Source organism: Zophobas morio, unplaced genomic scaffold, assembly GCF_036711695.1.
Source record: "Zophobas morio isolate AGI-343-1 ecotype UQ-CSIRO unplaced genomic scaffold, CSIRO_AGI_Zmor_V1 ptg000021l, whole genome shotgun sequence".
In the NCBI taxonomy this organism is placed as follows: Eukaryota; Metazoa; Arthropoda; class Insecta; order Coleoptera; family Tenebrionidae; genus Zophobas; species Zophobas morio.
In genome coordinates, this window is record NW_026972126.1 from 21,658,452 (window position 1) to 21,670,419 (window position 11,968).

Below are 11,968 nucleotides of genomic sequence, written 5' to 3' on the forward strand. Positions count from 1 at the left end.
TTGGATGATGAATTTTCGGTGTTTACAACTTAATTGATTCGGAGGTACTTTTACTGGAATGAGATGGAAGTTTTTCGCGCTGGTGGGCGATAATGGGACTGAGTTGGTTGGGACTGAGATATTATCTGCGATGTTAAGCAGAACGGATTTTATGGTTAAAAACCGAAACTGAATGCTCGTTCTTTATTAATATGGCAAATTTCCTTAGACTAGTTTTATAATTTAATTTTAATTTCTTTCCACTTTCCTCGGTTCTTATTTGAGGTCATGGTAATTAAAATCGGTCATAATTTTTTAATTCGTTTTCGATTTTTACTACAATTTTTTGCATGTTGTTGTTTTATATGTATATTAGGACAAAAAGAGAAATGATTTAGGAAAAAAACGTTCCTTCATTTATTACTTTTTTTTCTGCACTGTTCTCCTTTCGTTGTTATTTTTTCATAAACTTGTTTATTTAACACTTTTCCACTCTTCTTTTAAAATATATTTCAATTGTGTATAGAGCACCCGTAAAAGCACTTGTTTAACTGGTTGCATACCCGCCAACCGCGAATTTTTATCATCCATTATCTCCATTTTAAACATTAAAACAACATTAACAAAAAATGCATTCCCACAAACAAAACCTATTTTTAAAACGCGAACTTCCCCACCACTTAAGCGCCCCCTACACCCCACACAACCATCACGACCTAACGGTTCTTCTCGCTTTCTTCCTTCTGACGCTTGATTCCAGCTACCACAATTTTGCCCAAAAACCGGTAAGTAAAATCGAACCCATCAATGAAAGTCCACCCATTTTTGACCATGGTTGAATTTTCGCCACACAGATCACCGCCAATTCGCAATTTAGCGGCTAATTCGCAGACTTTACCATCATCCCCACTGCGTGACTAAAGCCCGTCTTGGCGTCACCATAACGGTAAACGTCACGTAATTGTCGACAACACAGTCGTTTAATGCGTTTTTTTGCAGATGGCCGGTAGTGGAAACCAAGCTAACAGTAAGGTGGACATGCAGATTTTCCTATGGGGCACAGGTGAACAAAAAGCTCCCATTTTTCGCCCGTATACAATTTACAGATACAAATGGTTTTATGTCGCCGTGCCTCAGTGGGGTAAACGCGACGTTATTGTCGGGTAAACACGGCTTTATTGTCTAAGACTGATAAACAAGACTGTAATCGGGTACGTAAGGTGTTCAAATGTAGTGGAAATAGTTGTCATGTAGTAATTTTGTAAACCTATTTTTTCAATAATCAGCCTTTTGTGAAAGTTTGGTTTTTAACTGGGTAAGGGTGCGTCTAGAGAGCATATACAGGGTGTAGCATACAAGTGTCATTGACGCTTTTTCTCCATCCAGTTGGGTGTTTATAAAAACACGGCTTTGTTTGCTGCTTGCTTCCATATCAAATTTATGTAAATAGTAGTGTCATAACCTGAAACTATATTAAAAAACATGTCACAAACATATTATGATAACGTGGGTTATTTAGTACTTATCACGTAGCGGCTTCTTCAATGCACTCATGGTATCTTTCACAACTTCCATTTACCTTCATCCTTGACTGCATCTCCATTTGTTCAAAACAATGTATGCACAATCAGGTTGGTTACCTCATCACGAACCCACACTTCAGTGAAAAAGCAAAAATCAAGTGCTAATTGGCGAGGTTAGTGTGCACAGATACCGGAAAAAATCTTATCAGTGACACATCGAAACCAATCGTTGTGGTGACCGTTGCCCAAAGTTCACGCTAGTTCATGAAATATGCATTGTGATTCACTTGTGTGGTAAAAACAGTTTAACTTGTGACAATAGTTCATTGTTTTGTGTGCAGTGTTGGTGGAAAAAATCGCCCACGTGGAAGTGAAATATCGTTATTGATGTAAGAAAGTATTAATGGATTACCTTTTGAGGTTTAATTATTAAGAATTTGCATACTATTTACGTTAAAATTTTAAGCGTAACCTTGAACCTATCGTTTCTATAACAGAGTAAACGTTGCGAAAGGTAAATATAGAATGAATTGGGTCAGTTTTGTGTGTTGCGTGCTTTTGAGTACATATTTGGAATTATGAAACTTTCCTGAAAAGGATTGTACACATTTGCACGTTGTGTTCAAAGTGTACAGTTCTTTTCCAAATAGGTGAGTATTGGTATTAATTTTATCGGGCTTTGTACATACTCGGCTGCAAATTTGATTATCTTAAATGGGTGTTATTGAAAATATCTGTAGTGATAATTTAATTGTCGAGGTTGTTATTTGTTATTTAATCTTTGGAAAAAAAGGAGCATGTTCATATAGGAGATGAATGTGCCGCTTACTGCACCAATGTTACGTAATTTGCCGCCTCTCAGAATTATAAACGTCAAATTAACGTCAATAATCCGTCATTGAAAATCAAGGTTAATCTGTCAATCTAAATTGTAAATTCCCGCACAATTCAAATCAACAAATATAGTCAAAATAACATGCTTTGCTTCATTTTCAGCTCAAAATGTCACTTCTAAAACCTCTTCTCCTTCTCTCCTTTCTTCTAACAACCACCGCTCAAGACATGTACCTAGAAAAAATACTAGCTGAACTAGAAATCGCAACCCTAGAATTACAAGACGATTGTGAAAACGTAGCAATAGCGCACAAATCGTCCCTACTTACAAACAATTACACCGAAAGGGTTAGTACACCAAAATAACCACTAAAATAACAATAAAACGCTTCATCTATAGAACGAAGTACAAAAAAAGCGCGCCAAACTTTTAAAAACCGTATCTGAAACTTTGAAGCCTCTGGAAGAAGACGTCCCGCCGGAGTTTCTGCGCAACTGGACCCTCCTAGTCAACCCCGGAGACGCCCTACTCCCGGAAAAAGACTGGAGTACTGTAGGTGAACTAACGAATTTTACTAAATTTAGCGATGATTCAAACAGTAATTTTAGCTTGTGGATTATGAGGTTGGCACCGACGAGCTGGTGCACACAGCCGCGGTTCATTGCAAGAACGGGACTCAAGGTTGCGTTCTAGTGAAAAAAGGTGTGTGACAGATTTGGAACTAAGCCGGTTTTACACGATGCGATATTTGTTTAAGGTTATGGCGAGATTCTGAGAAGTTCTAGGAATCAGAGTTTGTTGAAAAAAGGGTGGAGTGCGTGGCAGACCCTATTGGCTAGAAAAAAATCGGAGTTTCCGGGGGTGTTGAAACTGTTGAGTGACGCTGCAGCTCGAAATGGTTGTATCTCGGTTGGTTTTTGTCGTTTTTGAGTTACGTGTTTCTAGGGAAGGAGGATCCAAAGTCGTACTGGGAGATGTTAGCGGATAAGGAGGATGCGTACCAATTAGCAGACGAGCTTTGGAATGAAATAAAACCAATTTATTTTAAGTTGCAGGAGTTTGTAAAAACACGACTATTTCGTTTTTATAATATAAGCACTAGCGACTCAGAAATTCCGGTGTATTTATTAGGTACAACGATTTTCTGTTGTTGGTTTTTCGTTTCAAATTTGATTTTGAAGGTTCGAATTTTGGCGATGATTGGAGTGCAGTGGCCCCGATAGTCCTACCACACCCCCAATTACACTACTTAGCGGAAGCCTACTTAAACAAAACGGTAATAACTCTAGTTGATAAAAGCGATAATCACTAACGACGTTTCAGAAAATCCAAAACGTCTACAAAGTGGCTGAACAACTCACCCAGAATCTCTCTCTAGGAAGTTTGGGGTCCGACTTTTGGTCCAACAGCCTCTTCAATATGTCAATTTGCGAAAATCACGTGCTCAGTTTCTGCGTGGAACAACACTCCGAGTATGTTTTGTCTATTGTAATCACGACTCTTAACAATGATAATTTAGGTTGTTCACTTGTGATAAAACCACTTGGTCGTCGTATTTGGACGCTTTCGAGGTTGCAATAGACGTGGCTTTACGAAATATGGACTACTTGAACTTAGCACGATCCGACTTAAGATACTGTGTGGTGGATGAGGCTGTTAAAGGACTCGGGTCGGTTTTGGGTGTCAAAAATTTAAGAAATAAAGTCTGGGGTCGTAGTCTCTTCGAAAAACATGACTCAGATTTGCAGAATAACGACATGACGGAGTTGCTTTTAATCGCTTTGAGGGTTCTACCGAAATTACCGTTCTACTTAGCTGCGGATAAATGGAGACTGCAGTTGTTAGAGAACGGGTTTAGCGACATGGAAAAGCAGTGGTGGAACTTTCGGAAAGAATATCAAGGTGTTGCGGGAGTTTTCAACAACGAGAGCGACTTCCTCAGTGACCCATTCATAACATCCAACAAACCTTACTTGAGGTAAGTACATTTAACACCACTGGACCCTTAATTGTGGTCTTTAGTAAGTTCTTAGGGACCATTCTCGAGTTCCAATTCCTCGACTACTACAAACCCGACTGGCAAACCCCCAATCAAACCATCGCTGAAAACATAGCCAACGACGAAAACTTCCGGTAGCCCATTTTCGTTACATTTTATTCATCGTTGTAATGCTTGATTTCGTAGAACGATGCTGCATGAACGATCTGTCACAGACTGGCCTCTTTTGATAGTCAACAACCACGGCTTCTACGACTTATCAGCAACCCCGCTTGTGGACTTCTTCGCCCCTTTGTTGTCGTATCTAGAATCAGCGCCTGTGGAGCAAGTTATAGTAACAACACCTAAGACCACCACGACCACCAAGCGCGTCGAACTTCACCCGAAAGCCCTAAATACTGCGACTATTCAAACTGTGAATAAAAAAGTCGTGGAGGAGGATACAGAACCGCCGCTGCCTCCGAAGCACGAACACGTCGAAGAAAATCAAGAAGGACCGAATCCCGCAATGGAGACCATTGGCATGTACGTTGGTCTAGCGCTACTGGGGGCGGTGGTCGTACTAATCGTGTTTGTGGTGGTTTCGAAGCAAATGAAACGAAAACGGACTAATAATAGGCGGTTTGAAACGTAGAGACGGTGTATAGTAATGTGTGAAGAATTAATTTATTATGATCATTGTGACTGTGTGTTGGAGATTGTGGAAGATTTGAATTGAAGATGTCTCAATAAATTTACACAAATTTATTATTGTTTGAGTTTGTTATTATTATTAGTAGTAATTTTGTCGCTTTGGGTTGGTAGCGGTTATGTTGGTAGCGATTTTGTGCTGCCATTTTCCGTGAAACGTCAACTATGTCTAATTAATTTTTCTTGTTTAAATGGTTGTTTAATGCGTTTCAAACGGTTTTTGGGCCCCACAAAGCATGTTTAATGTAATTTTGTGGTTATGTTGTGCGACAGTCGTCATGAATGTGTGTATTATGTTGACCTTTGCACATGTAGGGCGAACTAGTTAGTTTGGTTATTTTGTTAAAAGGTGCGTTTTGTGCTGTTTTGGATGTTTTAACTTACTTTTGTGCTTTGCTAGATTTCCAATGTCCGTGTTTCTTCAAGCTACGATGGCAATGTTTGACGTGTCGAGAGATCAAAGTCCTATGATTAAATTGGCTAAGTATTTTATTCTGCGTGGTATTTAAGCCACATTTGTGTACGCTTTGGTATGATGTGCTGACGATAAGCAAAATCAGAAGATATTTAATATGTTGACAAATTAAAACAAACGTAGTAAAAGGTGTCCGACTGGTGACAATAATAAAAAAATCTTTTACTCCATTCATGTTTACTAAAAAAAATATTATTTCAAAGTATGGGGGGAAGACGAGTTTCAGAAGCTGCCACTGTGCCATTGAAATTCGGAATTGTGAAGTTACAAGGTCTGCAAATTGCAGCACCAATAAATATAGTTGGATGTGATTATGCCTTGTAACCTAACAAAACTTAATAACTTCTTCAGTGTAGCGGTGTGTAATGTTGAATTTTACACACTCCTTACTGCATTCTTCGTTATTCTTCTATGGCAGATTATAACAGCGTTTTACGCATTGTTGTCTGTAATTTTTTCCGCATTTTCCACAATGATAATCCATAAAAAGCGTCCAAGGTTTTTGTACTGAAAATACGAAAACTTTTTCTTGGATTCAGCGGCTCCTTGTAGACGTGAACACGTTTTATTTATGATGATGATCTTCTCCATTATGTGTTCTTACATAGCGTGAATGAAATTTTTATTATTTGTTTGTAATAGAACTAAATTCAAGGATGTTCAATTCATTTTCAATTATTTAGGAAAATTTTAGTGAATGTTGTATATTTTTTCTTTTGTATTTACGCAATATTTTCTATTTATATGGTTTATCTCATTGTAAATTGGGTTTTTCCTCAATAAATTAAATTGAATCAAGATGGCTTTGGAAAATCGGTCGCAGCATTTTTATTTCCAGTTTTAAAAAGTTTGGTTATGATTGACATTTACTTGTCAAGCCACGAGTGACCAAAAAGTCTCTAAATTTAGTACTAATTTAGGGACTTTGGCGAGTAGTAATCAATAATCATAACGAGGCAAATTTCAAAGTTAACTTGATGAACGTATGATTTTTCAAATTGGACATAGGAGGTTCTGGAAACAAAAAATGTGAAAGACATAGTTCAATGAGCTTAACCTCAATTTGTCGAATGACAGTGACACTTGTATAAAAATAATTAAACTAGCTCTACGTTTTTCAAAAATCATACGGTATAAAAAATACCGGGTGTCTGGAAAGTGACGGATTTACGAATTTGAAAAAGTCTGGAGTGCCACAGTGTGTGTAAATTATTTAAAACAATTTTTCTTTGGTATTCTATTTTTGGAAAATTCTTGCTTATACAGGGTGTCTCAGAAAAATTAATGACTGAGTTGTTAAAAAATAAATATCCAATCAGATTTAGGAATTTAACTCGTTACAATGGAAATATGCAATTTAACACTTTTTAAATTTAACAAGTTAGCAAGTGCTAGCCCCCCCACCCGCCTTCTATTTTCTCAGAATTTATGTCATTTGCAAAAGTAAGTTTTACCTTTGCAAGTACTAGCCCCGCCCACCCGCTCTCTATGTTCTCAGATGGTATGGCGTTTACTAAAATCAGTCTTATCTGAGCAAGTGCACGATATTATGAATTCTACCGTACTTTTCACGGTCTTTTTCCAGAGTGGGGCAACGTTAGATTGATTTAACTGCCGGAAATGAACTATTAGCAATCTTGTGTGAAGAATTAAAAAGTTTTTTAATGTAACACTTAAGTATAAGATGCGTCCTGACTGATGAATTTCATGAAATCTAACAAGCGCCATATCTAAGCCAACTCCTGACTGTTAAATTGTGTTAGAACCAGTTAACGATGAAAATCCTAACATGAACTGTGAATTTACAAACGGTGAATCAAATTGACACCACATGTTAGGGCAAGAATTAGCTACGCGTGTTGGGGAAACTGTGGCATCGTCGTCATGATTAATTTTCGTTAAACAAAGGTTTTCTCTTTTTATTAACTACCAAACCAGCTAAACTTAACCTAGCTAACTCACCATGTGGTTACTCTCCAACAAACACACCAAGAGTGACCGCCACCGAACAGAATGACTCATCTACCAAGCCAGCCAACTTCTACCAACCCTCACTAAAATTCCCTAGCAGAACTACCATCTACCAGGAAAAAAACTAAACATGCACCTGGTTGCCTATGTTTAACGATTTTCTTGATTGATTTTTTTTTTCTAATTCAAATTCGGTCACCACAATGTGCAAAATATGGTGAGTTTTTACGTGTGATTTATCATTGCATTCATATTTTTTAGATTTGCTTATACAGGTGGCTCAAAATAATCTTGAGGTTCTAGGTATTCTTGTTTGGAAAAAATTTGAAAGTGCTTTGGGGCCTTTAGTGTCTTTTCTTATAATAATTTAATTAAATTTCTTCTAGGGTGTCTCATTAGCCAAAATTAGTCTTATAGTAGCAGCTATTAGCCCCGCCCACCGGCCCTCTGTTTTCTCAGACGGTATGGCATTTGCCAAATCAGTCTTATCTTGGCAAGTACTAGCCCCGCCCACCCGCCCTCTATGTTCTCAGAGGTTATGGCGTTTACCAAAATCAGTCTTAATCTGAACACGATATTATGAATTCTACCGTACTTTCACGGTCTTTTTCCAGAGTGGGGCAACGTTAGATTGATTGAACTGTTGTAAACGAACTATTAGCAATCTTGTGTGAGGACTTAAGAAGTGTTATAATGTAACACTTAAGTATATGATGTGTCCTGACCGTTAAATTGTCTTTGAACCAGGTAACGATTAAAATCCTAACATGAACTATGAATTTACAAACAATGAATCAAATTTACACCACATGTTAGCGCAAGAATTAGGTACGCGTGTTGGAGAAACTGTGGCGTCGTCGTCGTTACGATTAATTTTTGTTAAACAAAGTTTTTCTCTTTTTATTAACTACCAAACCAGCTAAACTTAACCTAGCTAACTCACCACGTGGTTACTCATAACAAACACACCAAGAGTGACCGCCACCGAACAGAATGACTCATCTACCAAGCCAGCCAACTTCTACCAACTCTCTCAATAAAATTCCCTAGTAGAACTACTATCTACCAGGAAAAAACTAAACATGCACCTGGTTGCCTATGTTTAACGATTTTCTTGATTGTTTTTTTTTTCTAATTCAAATTCGGTCACCACAATGTGCAAAATATGGTGAGTTTTTACTTGTGATTTATCATTGCATTCATTTTTTTAGATTTGCTTATACAGGTGGCTCAAAATAATCTTGAGGTTCTAGGGATTCCTGTTTGGAAAAAAATTGAAAGTGCTTTGGGGCCTCTGGTGTCTTTTCTTATAATAATTTAATTAAATTTCTTAGAGGGTGTCTCATTAGCCAAAATCAGTCTTATCTTAGAAGCTATTAGCCCCGCCCACCCGCCCTCAATGTTCTCAGAGGTTATGGCGTTTACCAAAATCAGTCTTAATCTGAACACGATATTATGAATTCTACCGTACTTTCACGGTCTTTTTCCAGAGTGGGGCAACGTTAGATTGATTTAACTGCCGGAAATGAACTATTAGCAATCTTGTGTGAGGAATTAAACAGTGTTATAATGTAACACTTAAGTATGTGTCCTGACTAATGAATTTCATGAAATCTAACAAGCGCCATATCTAAGCCAACTCCTGACTGTTAAATTGTGTTAGAACCAGGTAACGATTAAAATCCTAACATGAACTTTGAATTTACAAACAGTGAATCAAATTTACACCATATGTTAGCGCAAGAATTAGCTACGCGTGTTGGAGAAACTGTTGCGTCGTCGTCGTTACAATTAATTTTTGTTAAACAAAGGTTTTCTCTTTTTATTAACTACCAAACCAGCTAAACTTAACCTAGCTAACTCACCACGTGGTTACTCTCATAACAAACACACGAAGAGTGACCGCCACCGAACAGAATGACTCATCTACCAAGCCAGCCAACTTCTACCAACTCTCTCAATAAAATTCCCTAGTAGAACTACTATCTACCAGGAAAAAACTAAACATGCACCTGGTTGCCTATGTTTAACGATTTTCTTGATTGATTTTTTTTCTAATTCAAATTCGGTCACCACAATGTGCAAAATATGGTGAGTTTTTACGTGTGATTTATCATTGCATTCATATTTTTTAGATTTGCTTATACAGGTGGCTCAAAATAATCTTGAGGTTCTAGGTATTCTTGTTTGGAAAAAATTTGAAAGTGCTTTGGGGCCTCTAGTGTCTTTTCTTATAATAATTTAATTAAATTTCTTCTAGGGTGTTTCATTAGCCAAAATTAGTCTTATAGTAGCAGCTATTAGCCCCGCCCACCCGCCCTCTGTTTTCTCAGAGGATATGGCATTTGCCAAATCAGTCTTATCTTGGCAAGTACTAGCCCCGCCCACCCGCCCTCTATGTTCTCAGAGGTTATGGCGTTTACCAAAATCAGTCTTAATCTGAACACGATATTATGAATTCTACCGTACTTTCACGGTCTTTTTCCAGAGTGGGGAAACGTTAGACTGATTTAACTGCCGTAAATGAACTATTAGCAATCTTGTGTGAGGAATTAAAAAGTGTTGTAATGTAACACTTAAGTATATGATGTGTCCTGACTGTTAAATTGTGTTTGAACCAGTTAACGATTAAAATCCTAACATGAACTGTGAATTTACAAACAATGAATCAAATTTACACCACATGTTAGCGCAAGAATTAGCTACGCGTGTTGGGGAAACTGTGGCGTCGTCGTCATGATTAATTTTCATCAAACAAAGGTTTTCTCTTTTTATTAACCACCAAACCAGCTAAACTTAACCTAGCTAACTCACCATGTGGTTACTCTCCAACAAACACACCAAAAGTGACCGCCACCGAACAGAATGACTCATCTACCAAGCCAGCCAACTTTTACCAACTCTCTCAATAAAATTCCCTAGTAGAACTACTATCTACCAGAAAAAAACTAAACATGCACCTGGTTGCCTATGTTTAACGATTTTCTTGATTGATTTTTTTTTTCTAATTCAAATTCGGTCACCACAATGTGCAAAATATGGTGAGTTTTTACTTGTGATTTATCATTGCATTCATATTTTTTAGATTTGCTTATACAGGTGGCTCAAAATAATCTGGAGGTTCTAGGGATTCCTGTTTAGAAAAAAATTGAAAGTGCTTTGGGGCCTCTGGTGTCTTTTCTTATAATAATTTAATTAAATTTCTTAGAGGGTGTCTCATTAGCCAAAATCAGTCTTATCTTAGAAGCTATTAGCCCCGCCCACCCGCCCTCAATGTTCTCAGAGGTTATGGCGTTTACCAAAATCAGTCTTAATCTGAACACGATATTATGAATTCTACCGTACTTTCACGGTCTTTTTCCAGAGTGGGGCAACGTTAGATTGATTCAACTGCCGTAAATGAACTATTAGCAATCTTGTGTGAGGACTTAAGAAGTGTTATAATGTAACACTTAAGTATAAGATGTGTCCTGACGAACGAATTTCATGAAATCTAACAAGCGCCATATCTAAGCCAACTCCTGACTGTTAAATTGTGTTTGAACCAGTTAACGATTAAAATCCTAACATGAACTATGAATTTACAAACAATGAATCAAATTTACACCACATGTTAGCGCAAGAATTAGCTACGCGTGTTGGGGAAACTGTGGCGTCGTCGTCGTTACGATTAATTTTCGTTAAACAAAGGTTTTCTCTTTTTATTAACTACCAAACCAGCTAAACTTAACCTAGCTAACTCACCACGTGGTTACTCTCATAACAAACACACCAAGAGTGACCGCCACCGAACAGAATGACTCATCTACCAAGCCAGCCAACTTCTACCAACTCTCTCACTAAAATTCCCTAGTAGAACTAATATCTACCAGGAAAAAAACTAAACATGCACCTAGTTGCCTATGTTTAACGATTTTCTTGATTGATTTTTTTTCTAATTCAAATTCGGTCACCACAATGTGCAACAGATGGTGAGTTTTTACTTGGGATTTATCATTGCATTCATTTTTTTAGATTTGCTTATACAGGTGGCTCAAAATAATCTGGAGGTTCTAGGGATTCCTGTTTGGAAAAAAATTGAAAGTGCTTTGGGACCTCTGGTGTCTTTTCTTATAATAATTTAATTAAATTTCTTAGAGGTTGTCTCATTAGCCAAAATCAGTCTTATCATAGAAGCTATTAGCCCCGCCCACCCGCCCTCAATGTTCTCAGAGGTTATGGCGTTTACCAAAATCAGTCTTAATCTGAACACGATATTATGAATCCTACCGTACTTTCACGGTCTTTTTCCAGAGTGGGGCAACGTTAGATTGATTCAACTGCCGGAAATGAACTATTAGCAATCTTGTGTGAGGAATTAAAAAGTGTTATAATGTAAGACTTAAGTATAAGATGTGTTCTGACTAACGAATTTCATGAAATCTAGCAAGCGCCATATCTAAGCCAACTCCTAACTGTTAAATTGTGTTAGAACCAGGTAACGATTAAAATCCTAA

General features: G+C 37.5%; 1 protein-coding gene and 2 long non-coding RNA genes across 7 annotated transcripts; 2 read left to right on the forward strand and 1 right to left on the reverse strand.

The window, feature by feature from the left end:
• Positions 1-648: 648 nt before the first annotated feature.
• On the forward strand, positions 649-5,083 carry LOC135131980 (angiotensin-converting enzyme-like). Of its 5 annotated transcripts, XM_064059878.1 has the most exons (14): positions 649-764; positions 834-925; positions 979-1,190; positions 1,611-1,891; positions 2,499-2,684; positions 2,737-2,889; positions 2,946-3,039; positions 3,095-3,235; positions 3,283-3,468; positions 3,519-3,613; positions 3,661-3,809; positions 3,857-4,315; positions 4,360-4,470; positions 4,523-5,083. In XM_064059878.1, exons 5-14 carry the CDS (start codon positions 2,505-2,507, stop codon positions 4,968-4,970), a joined length of 2,016 nt encoding a protein of 671 aa, XP_063915948.1. In that variant the 5' UTR covers positions 649-764; positions 834-925; positions 979-1,190; positions 1,611-1,891; positions 2,499-2,504; the 3' UTR covers positions 4,971-5,083. The 5 variants fall into 5 exon arrangements, with proteins under 5 accessions (XP_063915948.1, XP_063915947.1, XP_063915949.1 ...); XM_064059877.1 differs by lacking the exon at positions 1,611-1,891 and having other exon boundaries at positions 979-1,294; XM_064059879.1 differs by lacking the exon at positions 1,611-1,891.
• LOC135131982 (uncharacterized) lies at positions 1,133-1,617 on the reverse strand. The gene is made up of 2 exons (XR_010280960.1): positions 1,502-1,617; positions 1,133-1,447 (listed from the first exon to the last, which is right to left on the reverse strand). It is a non-coding gene; the product is annotated as an uncharacterized LOC135131982 (long non-coding RNA).
• Positions 5,084-5,171: 88 nt separating the features above from the next.
• LOC135131981 (uncharacterized) lies at positions 5,172-5,671 on the forward strand. Its single transcript, XR_010280959.1, has 2 exons — positions 5,172-5,375; positions 5,427-5,671. It is a non-coding gene; the product is annotated as an uncharacterized LOC135131981 (long non-coding RNA).
• The last annotated feature ends 6,297 nt before the right edge of the window (positions 5,672-11,968 follow it).